This window comes from Bombina bombina, chromosome 10 (assembly GCF_027579735.1).
Source record: "Bombina bombina isolate aBomBom1 chromosome 10, aBomBom1.pri, whole genome shotgun sequence".
NCBI lineage: Eukaryota > Metazoa > Chordata > Amphibia > Anura > Bombinatoridae > Bombina > Bombina bombina.
The window spans coordinates 196,305,506-196,318,500 of NC_069508.1; the positions used below are offsets into that span (position 1 = coordinate 196,305,506).

General features: G+C 31.1%; 1 protein-coding gene across 1 annotated transcript in view; it reads right to left on the minus strand.

Annotated features, from left to right (window-relative positions):
• Positions 1 to 12,995, minus strand: part of C8B (complement C8 beta chain) — a 66,458-nt gene that overhangs the window by 23,423 nt on the left and 30,040 nt on the right. The window contains exons 5-6 of the mRNA XM_053693623.1: positions 8,580 to 8,712; positions 7,156 to 7,353 (exon numbers count right to left, since the gene is read on the minus strand). Coding sequence (XP_053549598.1) covers positions 7,156 to 7,353; positions 8,580 to 8,712 — 331 coding nt within the window. The remainder of the gene's footprint in view (positions 1 to 7,155; positions 7,354 to 8,579; positions 8,713 to 12,995) is intronic.

Here is a 12,995-nt window from a genome sequence, read left to right on the forward strand (position 1 = left end):
ATAGAACATAACTGCAATATAAATGTATTGGCAAAAATGCTTCTAGTAAAAGTGATCACTGTTTTAGTGTTAGCATTTTTCTCTGCACGTGCATGGAGGCATAGCTAGATATTGTCAGTGCACGTGCATGTGAGGCATAGCTAGATATTCTCAGTGCATGTGAGGCATAGCTAGATATTCTCAGTGCATGTGAGGCATAGCTAGATATTCTCAGTGCACGTGCATGTGAGGCATAGCTAGATATTCTCAGTGCATGTGAGGCATAGCTAGATATTCTCAGTGCATGTGAGGCATAGCTAGATATTCTCAGTGCACATGCATGTGAGGCATAGCTACATATTCTCAGGGCACCTGTATTATAAATACTGCAGCTGATCAGAACACCAGTGGGGCTTGTATCATGTCAGCAATTAACAAATTGAGTCATTACCAGATGGTGCAAGCGCTTTAGTCTCTCTGAGCAAGTGCAGCGTTTAAAATGCTGGTGCACGGTGCATACTTAAATACACTTTTGAAACGGCTATAACTTTTATTAGAAGCAGTTTTGCTAATACACAAAAATGCTTCTATTCAAAACTGAAATGCATCCACGTGGATTCCAATTTTGGCTGGAAGATCCTATTAAATGCAATAGAATAAACATATTCGCATCTAGTACTATTGTCAGCATATGCTAAAATGAATTAATACTTCATAACAAAATGATAAATTGTGTATAAATGTTTCCAGTCAGTGACAATGCTTGCTGCATGACATCAGTCTAATTTACACCATTGACTTAAATATTTTCCACTATGTTCTTTTGTTTTTAGTTCTTGAGCTAAAAACAAACGGCTAGATTACGAGTTTTGCGGTAAGGTAAAAAAACAGCGTTAACAGGTCCTAACGCTGTTTTTTCACTACCGCTGCTATTATGAGTCTTGCAGGTTTAGGGGCCCCGCACACTTTTTTGGCCTTACCGCAAACCGACTTACGTAAACTTCATAAACCCTTTTTTCTATGGGACTTCCATAGCACCGGTATTACGAGTCTGTCCGGGAGGCCAAAAAGTGAGCGGTACACCCTCTACCTCCAAGATCCGTAATGCATTCTAAAGTCAGTAGTTATGAGTTTTACACTACAACGCCGTAGCATAAAACTCATAACTAAAGTGCTAAAAAGTACACTAACACCCATAAACTACCTATTGACCCCTAAACTGAGGCCCTCCCGCATCGCATACACTATAATAAAATTTTTAACCCCTAATCTTCCACTCCAGACATCGTCGCCACTAGAATAAACATATTAACCAATAAACCGCTGCACTCCCGCATCGTAAACACTAGTCAAATAATATTAACCCCTAATCTTCCGCCCCTAACATCGCCGCCACCTACATTATATTTATTAACCCCTAATCTGCCACCCCCAACGTCGCCGCCACAATATTAAATTTATTAACCCCTAAACCTAAGTCTAACCCTAATACCCCCTAATAGAAATATAATTTAAATAAATCTAAATAAAAATAACTATCATTAACTACATTATTCCTATTTAAAACGAAATACTTACCTATAAAATAAACCCTAAGCTAGCTACAATATAACTAATAGTTACATTGTAGCTAGCTTAGGGTTTATTTTTATTTTACAGGCAAGTTTGTATTTATTTTAACTAGGTAGAATAGTTATTAAATAGTTATTAACTATTTAATAGCTACCTAGCTAAAATAAATACAAATTTACCTGTAAAATAAAACCTAACCTAAGTTACACTAACACCTAACACTACACTACAATTAAATACATTACCTACATTAAATACAATTAAATATATTAAATTAAATTAGCTAAATTACACAAAAAACAAACATTAAATTAAAGAAAATAAAAAACAAATTACAGATCTGTAAACTAATTACACCTAATCTAATAGCCCTATCAAAATAAAAAGCCCCCCCAAAATAAAAAAAACCCTAGCCTTAACTAAACTATCAATAGCCCTTAAAAGGGCCTTTTGCGGGGCACTGCCCCAAAGAAATCAGCTCTTTTAACTGTAAAAAAAAATACAAACACCCCCCCAACAGTAAAACCCACCACCCACACAACCAACCCCCCAAATAAAATACTAACTAAAAAAACCTAAGCTCCCCATTGACCTGAAAAGGGCATTTGGATGGGCATTGCCCTTAAAAGGGCATTTAGCTCTATTGCTTCCCAAAGACCTAACCTAAAAAATAAACCCACCCAATACACCCTTAAAAACACCCTAACACTAACCCCTGAAGATTCACTTACCGGGAGAAGTCTTCAATCAAGCGGCAAGATGTCCTCAAAGAAGCCGGCAGAAGTGGCCCTCCAGACGGGCAGAAGTCTTCATCCAGATGGCATCTTCTATCTTCAAGACATCTTCAAGACATCCATCTTCAAGACATCCATCTTCAAGACATCCATCTTCAAGACATCCGACGCAGAGCATCCTCTTCCAGCAAAGTCTTCTTGCTGAATGAATATCTCTTTAAGTGACGTCATCCAAGATGGCGTCCCTTAGATTCCGATTGACTGATAGAATTCTATCAGCCAATCGGAATTAAGGTAGAAAAAATCCTATTGGCTGATTGGATCAGCCAATAGGATTGAGCTCGCATTCCATTGGCTGATTAGAACAGCCAATAGAATGTTAGCTCAATCCTATTGGCTGATTGGATCAGCCAATAGGATTGAAGTTCAATCCTAATGGCTGATCCAATCAGCCAATAATATTTTTTCTACCTTAATTCCGATTAGCCAGCCAATCGGAATCTAAGGGACGCCATCTTGGATGACGTCACTTAAAGAAATATTCATTCAGCAAGAAGACTTTGTTGGAAGAGAATGCTCCGCATCGGATGTCTTGAAGATTGACCTGCTCCACGCCGGAAGGATGAAGATAGAAGATGCCGTCTGGAGGAAGACTTCTGCCCGTCTGGAGGACCACTTCTGCCGGCTTCGTTGAGGACATCTTGCCACATGAATGAAGACTTCTCCCGGTAAGCGAATCTTCAGGGGTTAGTGTTAGGATTTTTTTAAGGGTGTATTGGATGGGTTTATTTTTTAGGTTAGGGCTTTGGGCCTGCAATAGAGCTAAATGCCCTTTTAAGGGCAATGCTCATCCAAATGCCCTTTTCAGGTCAATGGGGAGCTTAGGTTTTTTTAGTTAGTATTTTATTTGTGGGGTTGGTTGTGTGGGTGGTGGGTTTTACTGTTGGGGGGTGTTTGTATTTTTTTTTTACAGGAAAAAGAGCTGATCTCTTTGGGGCAATGCCCCACAAAAGCCCTTTTAAGGGCTATTGGTAGTTTAGTTTAGTTTAGGCTAGGGTTTTTTTATTTGGGGGGGGGCTTTTTATTTTGATAGGGCTATTAGATTATGTGTAATTAGTTTAAACATCTGTAATTTGTTTTTTATTTTCTGTAATTTTGTGTTTGTTTTTTTTTGTGATTTAGCTAATTTAATTAGCTAAAGGTTATGATGACCGCTGCTTCCTAAACTTCCGTTACAGGTTTGCTTATGTGAACCTGCAGCCGAAGGCGCTCCGACCTCTTAAAGGGACATTAAACATTAAATAAATGCTAGATAGAATGATACATTCAAAGAAAAGATAAGTCTGTAAATAGCATGTGGATGTATGTTGTGATCGTTAAGGGGTTAAGTGATAAATTCTAAATTGTAATTCAAACCTGCAGAAAAAAGAGGAGAACGAGGAGAAAGAGAAAGTGTTCATGTATTTTATTGTATAAATCATACTGTACTTTACAGTCCAACTGTAACTTGACCATTTTGATATTTTAAAAACAAAATAGATTAATGGGTTGATTTGTACAATTAAAGGAACAGTATACTGTAAAATAGTTTTTCCCTTAATGTGTTTACAATTGCTTTTTTTACCAACTGCAGAGTAAAAAATGTATGAAAATTAGCTTTTTAAGGTTTATTTCTGTATATTAAAGCTCTGATTTTGTGTTTTGAAGCCACAGCCTAATAAAATAGGTTGAGCTTGTAGGTATAATCAGATCTCATTACTGTATCACATTGTGTACATATACCTGTGTGTTTATCTTATATCTGTAGGTATAATCAGATCTCATTACTGTATCACATTGTGCACATATACATGTGTCTGTATCTTATATCTGTAGTTATAATCAGATCTCATTACTGTATCACACAGTGTACATATACATGTGTCTGTATCTTATATCTGTAGGTATAATCAGGTCTCATAACTTTATCACATTGTGTACATATACATGTGTCTTTATCTTATATCTGTAGGTATAATCAGATCTCATTACTGTATCACATTGTGTACATATACATGTGTCTGTATCTTATATCTGTAGGTATAATCAGATCTCATTACTTTATCACATTGTGTACATATACATGTGTCTGTATCTTATATCTGTAGGTATAATCAGATCTCATTACTTTATCACACTGTGTACATATACATGTGTCTGTATCTTATATCTGTAGGTATAATCAGATCTCATTACTGTATCACATTGTGTACATATACATGTGTCTGTATCTTATATCTGTAGGTATAATCAGATCTCATTACTGTATCACACTGTGTACATATACATTATTATTTATCTTATATCTGTAGGCATAATCAGATCTCATTACTGTATCACATTGTGTACATATACATGTGTCTGTATCTTATATCTGTAGGTATAATCAGATCTCATTACTTTATCACACTGTGTACATATACATGTGTCTGTATCTTATATCTGTAGGTATAATCAGATCTCATTACTGTATCACACTGTGTACATATACATGTGTCTGTATCTTATATCTGTAGGTATAATCAGATCTCATTACTGTATCACATTGTGTACATATACATGTGTCTATCTTATATCTGTAGGTATAATCAGATCTCATTACTTTATCACATTGTGTACATATACATGTGTCTGTATCTTATATATGTAGGTATAATCAGATCTCATTACTGTATCACATTGTGTACATATACATGTGTCTTTATCTTATATCTGTAGGTATAATCAGATCTCATTACTGTATCACATTGTGTACATATACATGTGTCTGTATCTTATATCTGTAGGTATAATCAGATTTCATTACTGTATAACACTGTGTACATATACATGTGTCTGTATCTTATATCTGTAGGTATAATCAGATCTCATTACTGTATCACACTGTGTACATATACATGTGTCTGCATCTTATATCTGTAGGTATAATCAGATCTCATTACTGTATCACACTGTGTACATGTACATGTGTCTTTATCTTATATCTGTAGGTATAATCAGATCTCATTACTGTATCACACTGTGTACATATACATGTGTCTGTATCTTATATCTGTAGGTATAATCAGATCTCATTACTGTATCACATTGTGTACATATACATGTGTCTGTATCTTATATCTGTAGGTATAATCAGATCTCATTACTGTATCACACTGTGTACATATACATGTGTCTGTATCTTATATCTGTAGGTATAATCAGATCTCATTACTGTATCACACTGTGTACATATACATGTGTCTGTATTTTATATCTGTAGGTATAATCAGATCTCATTACTGTATCACACTGTGTACATATACATGTATCTTTATCTTATATATGTAGGTATAATCAGATCTCATTACTGTATCACATTGTGTACATATACATGTGTCTTTATCTTATATCTGTAGGTATAATCAGATCTCATTACATTATCACATTGTGTACATATACATGTGTCTTTATCTTATATCTGTAGGTATAATCAGATCTCATTACTGTATCACACTGTGTACATATACATGTGTCTGTATCTTATATCTGTAGGTATAATCAGATCTCATTACTGTATCACATTGTGTACATATACATGTGTCTGTATCTTATATCTGTAGGTATAATCAGATCTCATTACTGTATCACACTGTGTACATATACATGTGTCTGTATCTTATATCTGTAGGTATAATCAGATCTCATTACTGTATCACATTGTGTACATATACATGTGTCTGTATCTTATATCTGTACGTATAATCAGATCTCATTACTGTATCACATTGTGTACATATACATGTGCCTGTATCTTATATCTGTAGGTATAATCAGATCTCATTACTGTATCACACTGTGTACATATACATGTGTCTATCTTATATCTGTAGGTATAATCAGATCTCATTACTTTATCACATTGTGTACATATACATGTGTCTGTATCTTATATCTGTAGGTATAATCAGATCTCATTACTGTATCACATTGTGTACATATACATGTGCCTGTATCTTATATCTGTAGGTATAATCAGATCTCATTACTGTATCACATTGTGTACATATACATGTCTGTATCTTATATCTGTAGGTATAATCAGATCTCATTACTGTATCACATTGTGTACATATACCTGCTTCTTTATCTTATATCTGTAGGTATAATCAGATCTCATTACTGTATCACATTGTGTACATATACATGTCTGTATCTTATATCTGTAGGTATAATCAGATCTCATTACTGTATCACATTGTGTACATATACCTGCTTCTTTATCTTATATCTGTAGGTATAATCAGATCTCATTACTGTATCACATTGTGTACATATACATGTGTCTGTATCTTATATCTGTAGGTATAATCAGATCTCATTACTTTATCACATTGTGTACATATACATGTGTCTGTATCTTATATCTGTAGGTATAATCAGATCTCATTACTTTATCACATTGTGCACATGTACCTGCTTCTTTATCTTATATCTGTCCTTAAAACAATCACCAATACTTTGAGAGAACAATGGAAAATCAACATTTTATTACCTTATCTCTGCTATATCCCACTAGGAGTGTAATTTCTTCTGCTGGCTGTGTTTACAAAGCTTATCTATAGCTGGTACGCGCGGCCACAAACTTTCAGAATAGGTGGGGATACCACATGCTAAATTAACAATTTCAAATGCCAATATAAGGGTAAAGGAGCTACTTGTAAAAAATTTAATACACTCCAGCAGGTAAAGTGGATCATTGGGAACAAATTAAAGGGGAGAACATTTTTGAGTAAACTGTCCCTTTAATGACCATTCTGCACAGATAACACAATATTATAGTTATACTCACAGTGTGGGAAAATTTCTTTGTTCGCTCAATGAACTTTTTAAATTTCATGTCAGAATAGCTGAAGCCAAATTCAAAAACTCCAGGGATGTTAATTCCAATGCTGAAGCTGGACTGCTTTGCATACGCACTGAGGAAATTTCTTTCATAATCAGAGTAGGATTCGTGCTCACTGAGCTGAAACTCATATGTGCCTTTGCTCTATAGAAAAACACAATTATCAGATAAGACACAGGCTGCAAACACATAAAAACTATTGTGACCTGAGCCTGGTGACTTTACAACTCGCCTACACCAAGTCAGTTTAAAGGGACGCCTTGACATTTTTATACAAAATGCTTAGTTGCAATAAACATTCATTATTTGCTTTGCCCCCTTTTCATGTAATTTTACTATGAAAATAAAGGATTTTCTAATACTGAGAATTTGAAATGCACCCTGCTACATATCTTTCTCTAATTTCTCAGTAGTGCATTGAATCTTCATTTTTTTTTAAAGCAAATTAACATCCTTTTTTATGGCATTTAGTTTTCAATAGCCAAACTCCACCCAGCATTTGCCTTAGGAGGAGCCAATCTGCGCTTTAGCCTCATAACATCTGTATAAAATGCATCAATTTGCAGCAGTTTTCTAATAAAGCAAACTAGGGATTGATATGTAGCAGAGTTAGCCTTGATAAGTCACCAGGTACACTTCAAGTTCTGAGTAAAAGAAATTGTTCAATTTCCAAAGCTAAATTACATGAAAAGAGGGCAAAACAAATAAAAATATATTACAAAGTGTTTTCATTATGCAGAACTAAAAATTATTATGCAAAAACCTCAAGGTGTTCACTGTCCCTTTAACACACAAAAAGACCTTTTAGGAGCTGTTCTGTTGAAAAGGTGTTTGTGGCATTGGGCTTTTAACTCACAAAACCATTTTGCATAGTGATCACCCAAGAAACTCAAAGACCAATTCAGGTTGAGAGTAAAAAGTCATTTCTGGAGCAAATCGCCGATACATTGTAATCAACTCCTACGTGTTTAAAGAGACATTCTAATGCAAAACCGTATTCACATTATCTTATTATAATTTTAATGCCTCAATAGGGTAAAAACATAGGTAAATTATTGCTTGGGAGCCACAACTAAGTAGAATAAGATCAGTGATTGCTGGGTCATGTGGCTATCACTCCTTATTGGCTCATTGGCTGCTAGAAAATTTGAGTGTAGTTTTTATATAAAAAATCTTGTTTAAAATAAAAAAACTAAATATTATAAAATGGAATTAAACACAAGCAGATTAATATTTATAGGTAAGAGATATTTCATTTTGGTTATAAGAGACGGCAGCTTAATATGTTGTATGATATTGGTATAATGGTTTTGATCAAAACTTATTAACATGAATTTCCTTTACATTAACCAATATCATATCTCACTTACTTCTGGGATGTAACTTTCCACATTGTATGGTTTTCTAAATCTTGTGTCCAAAATGTAATGTGGAGAGCAGGCACCTGCGTAGTATCTGTGATCTAAAACGAGTCCTTCACGCACATTTGTAAACAAGTTTAATCTGAAAATGAACAAACAAGCAAATACATTAATATATATTTGAGAAACTGTCTGTATATTATGAGCATAAATACATTCTCAGGTTCACAGAAGTATATTAGCCTCTACAGTTAGATCTCAAAATATTAACTAAACAGCATGAGATTGCTATGTTTTTATTTTTTGTGGAGGCAATAGCAGTCATGTGGCTTAAACTAAAATAAATAAATAAATAATTGTGTGTGTGGTTTGTGTATGTGCATATGTGTAGGTGTGTATATGTATATGCAGGTGTGTGCATATGTGTGTTTGTGTGTATATGAATGTGTGGGTATATACTGTATGTGTGTCTTTGTGTAAGTGTGTGTATGTAGGTGTGTGTATATATGTAGGTGTGTGTATATGTGTAGGTGTGTGTATTTGTGTAGGTCTGTGTATATATGTGTAGGTGTGTGTATATGTGTATATCTGTGTATATGTAGGTGTGTGTATATGTCTAGATGTGTGTATATGTGTAGGTGTGTGTTTGTGTGTATATATGTAGGTGTGTTTGTGTGTGTATATGTGTAGGCGTGTGTATATGTGTAGGAGTGTGTATATGTGTAGGTGTGTGTATATGTAGGTGTGTATATGTGTAGGTGTGTATATGTGTAGGTGTGTGTATATGTAGGTGTGTATATGTGTAGGTGTGTGTATATGTGTAGGTGTGTGTTTGTGTGTGTAGGTGTGCGTAAATGTGTATGTGTGTGTATATGTGTAGGTGTGTGTTTATGTGTGTAGTTGTGTGTATGTGTGTGTATATGTAGGTGTGTGTATATGTGCAGGTGTGTGTATTTGTGTAGGTCTGTGTGTATATGTGTAGGTGTGTGTATATGTGTATATCTGTGTATATGTAGGTGTGTGTATATGTGTAGGTGTGTGCATATGTGTAGGTGTGTGTTTGTGTGTATATATGTAGGTGTGTTTGTGTGTGTATATGTGTAGGCGTGTGTATATGTGTAGGAGTGTGTATATGTGTAGGTGTGTGTATATGTAGGTGTGTATATGTGTAGGTGTGTATGTTATGTTAATATGTGTGTATATGTATGTGCTTATATAAATATATATTTGTGTGTTAATATGTGTGTATATGTATATGCTTACATAAATATATATTTGTGTGTTAATATGTGTGTATATATATATGCTTACATAAATATATATTTGTGTGTTAATATGTGTGTATATGTATATGCTTACAAAAATATATATTTGTGTGTTAATATGTGTGTATCTGTATATGCTTATATAAATATATATTTGTGTGTTAATATGTGTGTATATGTAGATGCTTATATAAATATATATTTGTGTTTTAATATGTGTGTATATGTATATGCTTATATAAATATATATTTGTGTGTTAATATGTGTGTATATATGTATGTGCTTATATAAATATATATTTGTGTGTTAATATGTGTGTATATGTAGATGCTTATATAAATATATATTTGTGTGTTAATATGTGTGTGTATATGTATGTGCTTATATAAATATATATTTGTGTGTTAATATTTGTGTATATATGTATGTGCTTATATAAATATATATTTGTGTGTTAATATGTGTGTATATGTATGTGCTTATATAAATATATATTTGTGTGTTAATATGTTTGTATATATGTATGTGCTTATATAAATATATATTTGTGTGTTAATATGTGTGTATATATGTATGTGCTTATATAAATATATATTTGTGTGTTAATATGTGTGTATATATGTATGTGCTTATATAAATATATATTTGTGTGTTAATATGTGTGTATATATGTATGTGCTTATATAAATATATATTTGTGTGTTAATATGTGTGTATATGTATGTGCTTATATAAATATATATTTGTGTGTTAATATGTGTGTATATGTATGTGCTTATATAAATATATATTTGTGTGTTAATATGTGTGTGTATATGTATGTGCTTATATAAATATATATTTGTGTGTTAATATGTGTGTATATGTATGTGCTTATATAAATATATATTTGTGTGTTAATATGTGTGTATATGTATGTGCTTATATAAATATATATTTGTGTGTTAATATGTGTGTGTATATGTATGTGCTTATATAAATATATATTTGTGTGTTAATATGTGTGTATATGTATGTGCTTATATAAATATATATTTGTGTGTTAATATGTGTGTATATGTATGTGCTTATATAAATATATATTTGTGTGTTAATATGTGTATATATATGTATGTGCTTATATAAATATATATTTGTGTGTTATGTGTGTATATGTATGTGCTTATATAAATATATATTTGTGTGTTAATATGTGTGTATATGTATGTGCTTATATAAATATATATTTGTGTGTTAATATGTGTGTGTATATGTATGTGCTTATATAAATATATATTTGTGTGTTAATATGTGTGTATATGTATGTGCTTATATAAATATATATTTGTGTGTTAATATGTGTGTATATGTATGTGCTTATATAAATATATATTTGTGTGTTAATATGTGTATATATATGTATGTGCTTATATAAATATATATTTGTGTGTTATGTGTGTATATGTATGTGCTTATATAAATATATATTTGTGTGTTAATATGTGTGTATATGTATATGCTTATATAAATATATATTTGTGTGTTAATATGTGTGTATATGTATGTGCTTATATAAATATATATTTGTGTGTTAATATGTGTGTATATGTATGTGCTTATATAAATATATATTTGTGTGTTAATATGTGTGTGTATATGTATGTGCTTATATAAATATATATTTGTGTGTTAATATGTGTGTATATGTATGTGCTTATATAAATATATATTTGTGTGTTAATATGTGTGTATATGTATGTGCTTATATAAATATATATTTGTGTGTTAATATGTGTATATATATGTATGTGCTTATATAAATATATATTTGTGTGTTATGTGTGTATATGTATGTGCTTATATAAATATATATTTGTGTGTTAATATGTGTGTATATGTATATGCTTATAGAAATATATATTTGTGTGTTAATATGTGTGTATATGTATGTGCTTATATAAATATATATTTGTGTGTTAATATGTATATGTATGGGCTTATATAAATATATATTTGTGTGTTAATATGTATATGTATGTGCTTATATAAATATATATTTGTGTGTTAATATGTGTGTATATGTATATGCTTATATAAATATATATTTGTGTGTTAATATGTGTGTATATGTATGTGCTTATATAAATATATATTTGTGTGTTAATATGTGTGTATATGTATATGCTTATATAAATATATATTTGTGTGTTAATATGTGTGTATATGTATATGCTTATAGAAATATATATTTGTGTGTTAATATGTGTGTATATGTATGTGCTTATATAAATATATATTTGTGTGAAAAATATGTATATGTATGGGCTTATATAAATATATATTTGTGTGTTAATATGTGTGTATATGTATATGCTTATATAAATATATATTTGTGTGTTAATATGTGTGTATATGTATATGCTTATATAAATATATATTTGTGTGTTAATATGTGTGTATATGTATGTGCTTATATAAATATATATTTGTGTGTTAATATGTGTATATATATATATGTATGTGCTTATATAAATATATATTTGTGCGTTAATATGTGTGTATATGTATGTGCTTATATAAATATATATTTGTGTGTTAATATGTATATGTATGTGCTTATATAAATATATATTTGTGTGTTAATGTGTATATGTATGTGCTTATATAAATATATATTTGTGTGTTACTATGTTTGTATATATGTATGTGCTTATATAAATATATATTTGTGTGTTAATATGTGTGTATATGTATGTGTTTATATAAATATATATTTGTGTGTTAATATGTGTGTATATGTATGTGCTTATATAAATATATATTTGTGTGTTAATATGTGTGTATATGTATGTGCTTATATAAATATATATCTGTGTGTTAATATGTGTGTATATGTATGTGCTTATATAAATATATATTTGTGTGTTAATATGTGTGTATATGTATGTGCTTATATAAATATATATTTGTGTGTTAATATGTGTGTATATGTATATGCTTATATAAATATATATTTGTGTGTTAATATGTGTGTATATGTATGTGCTTATATAAATATATATTTGTGTGTTAATATGTGTGTATATGTATGTGCTTATATAAATATATATTTGTGTGTTAATATGTGTGTATATGTATGTGCTTATATAAATATATATTTGTGTGTTAATATGTATATGT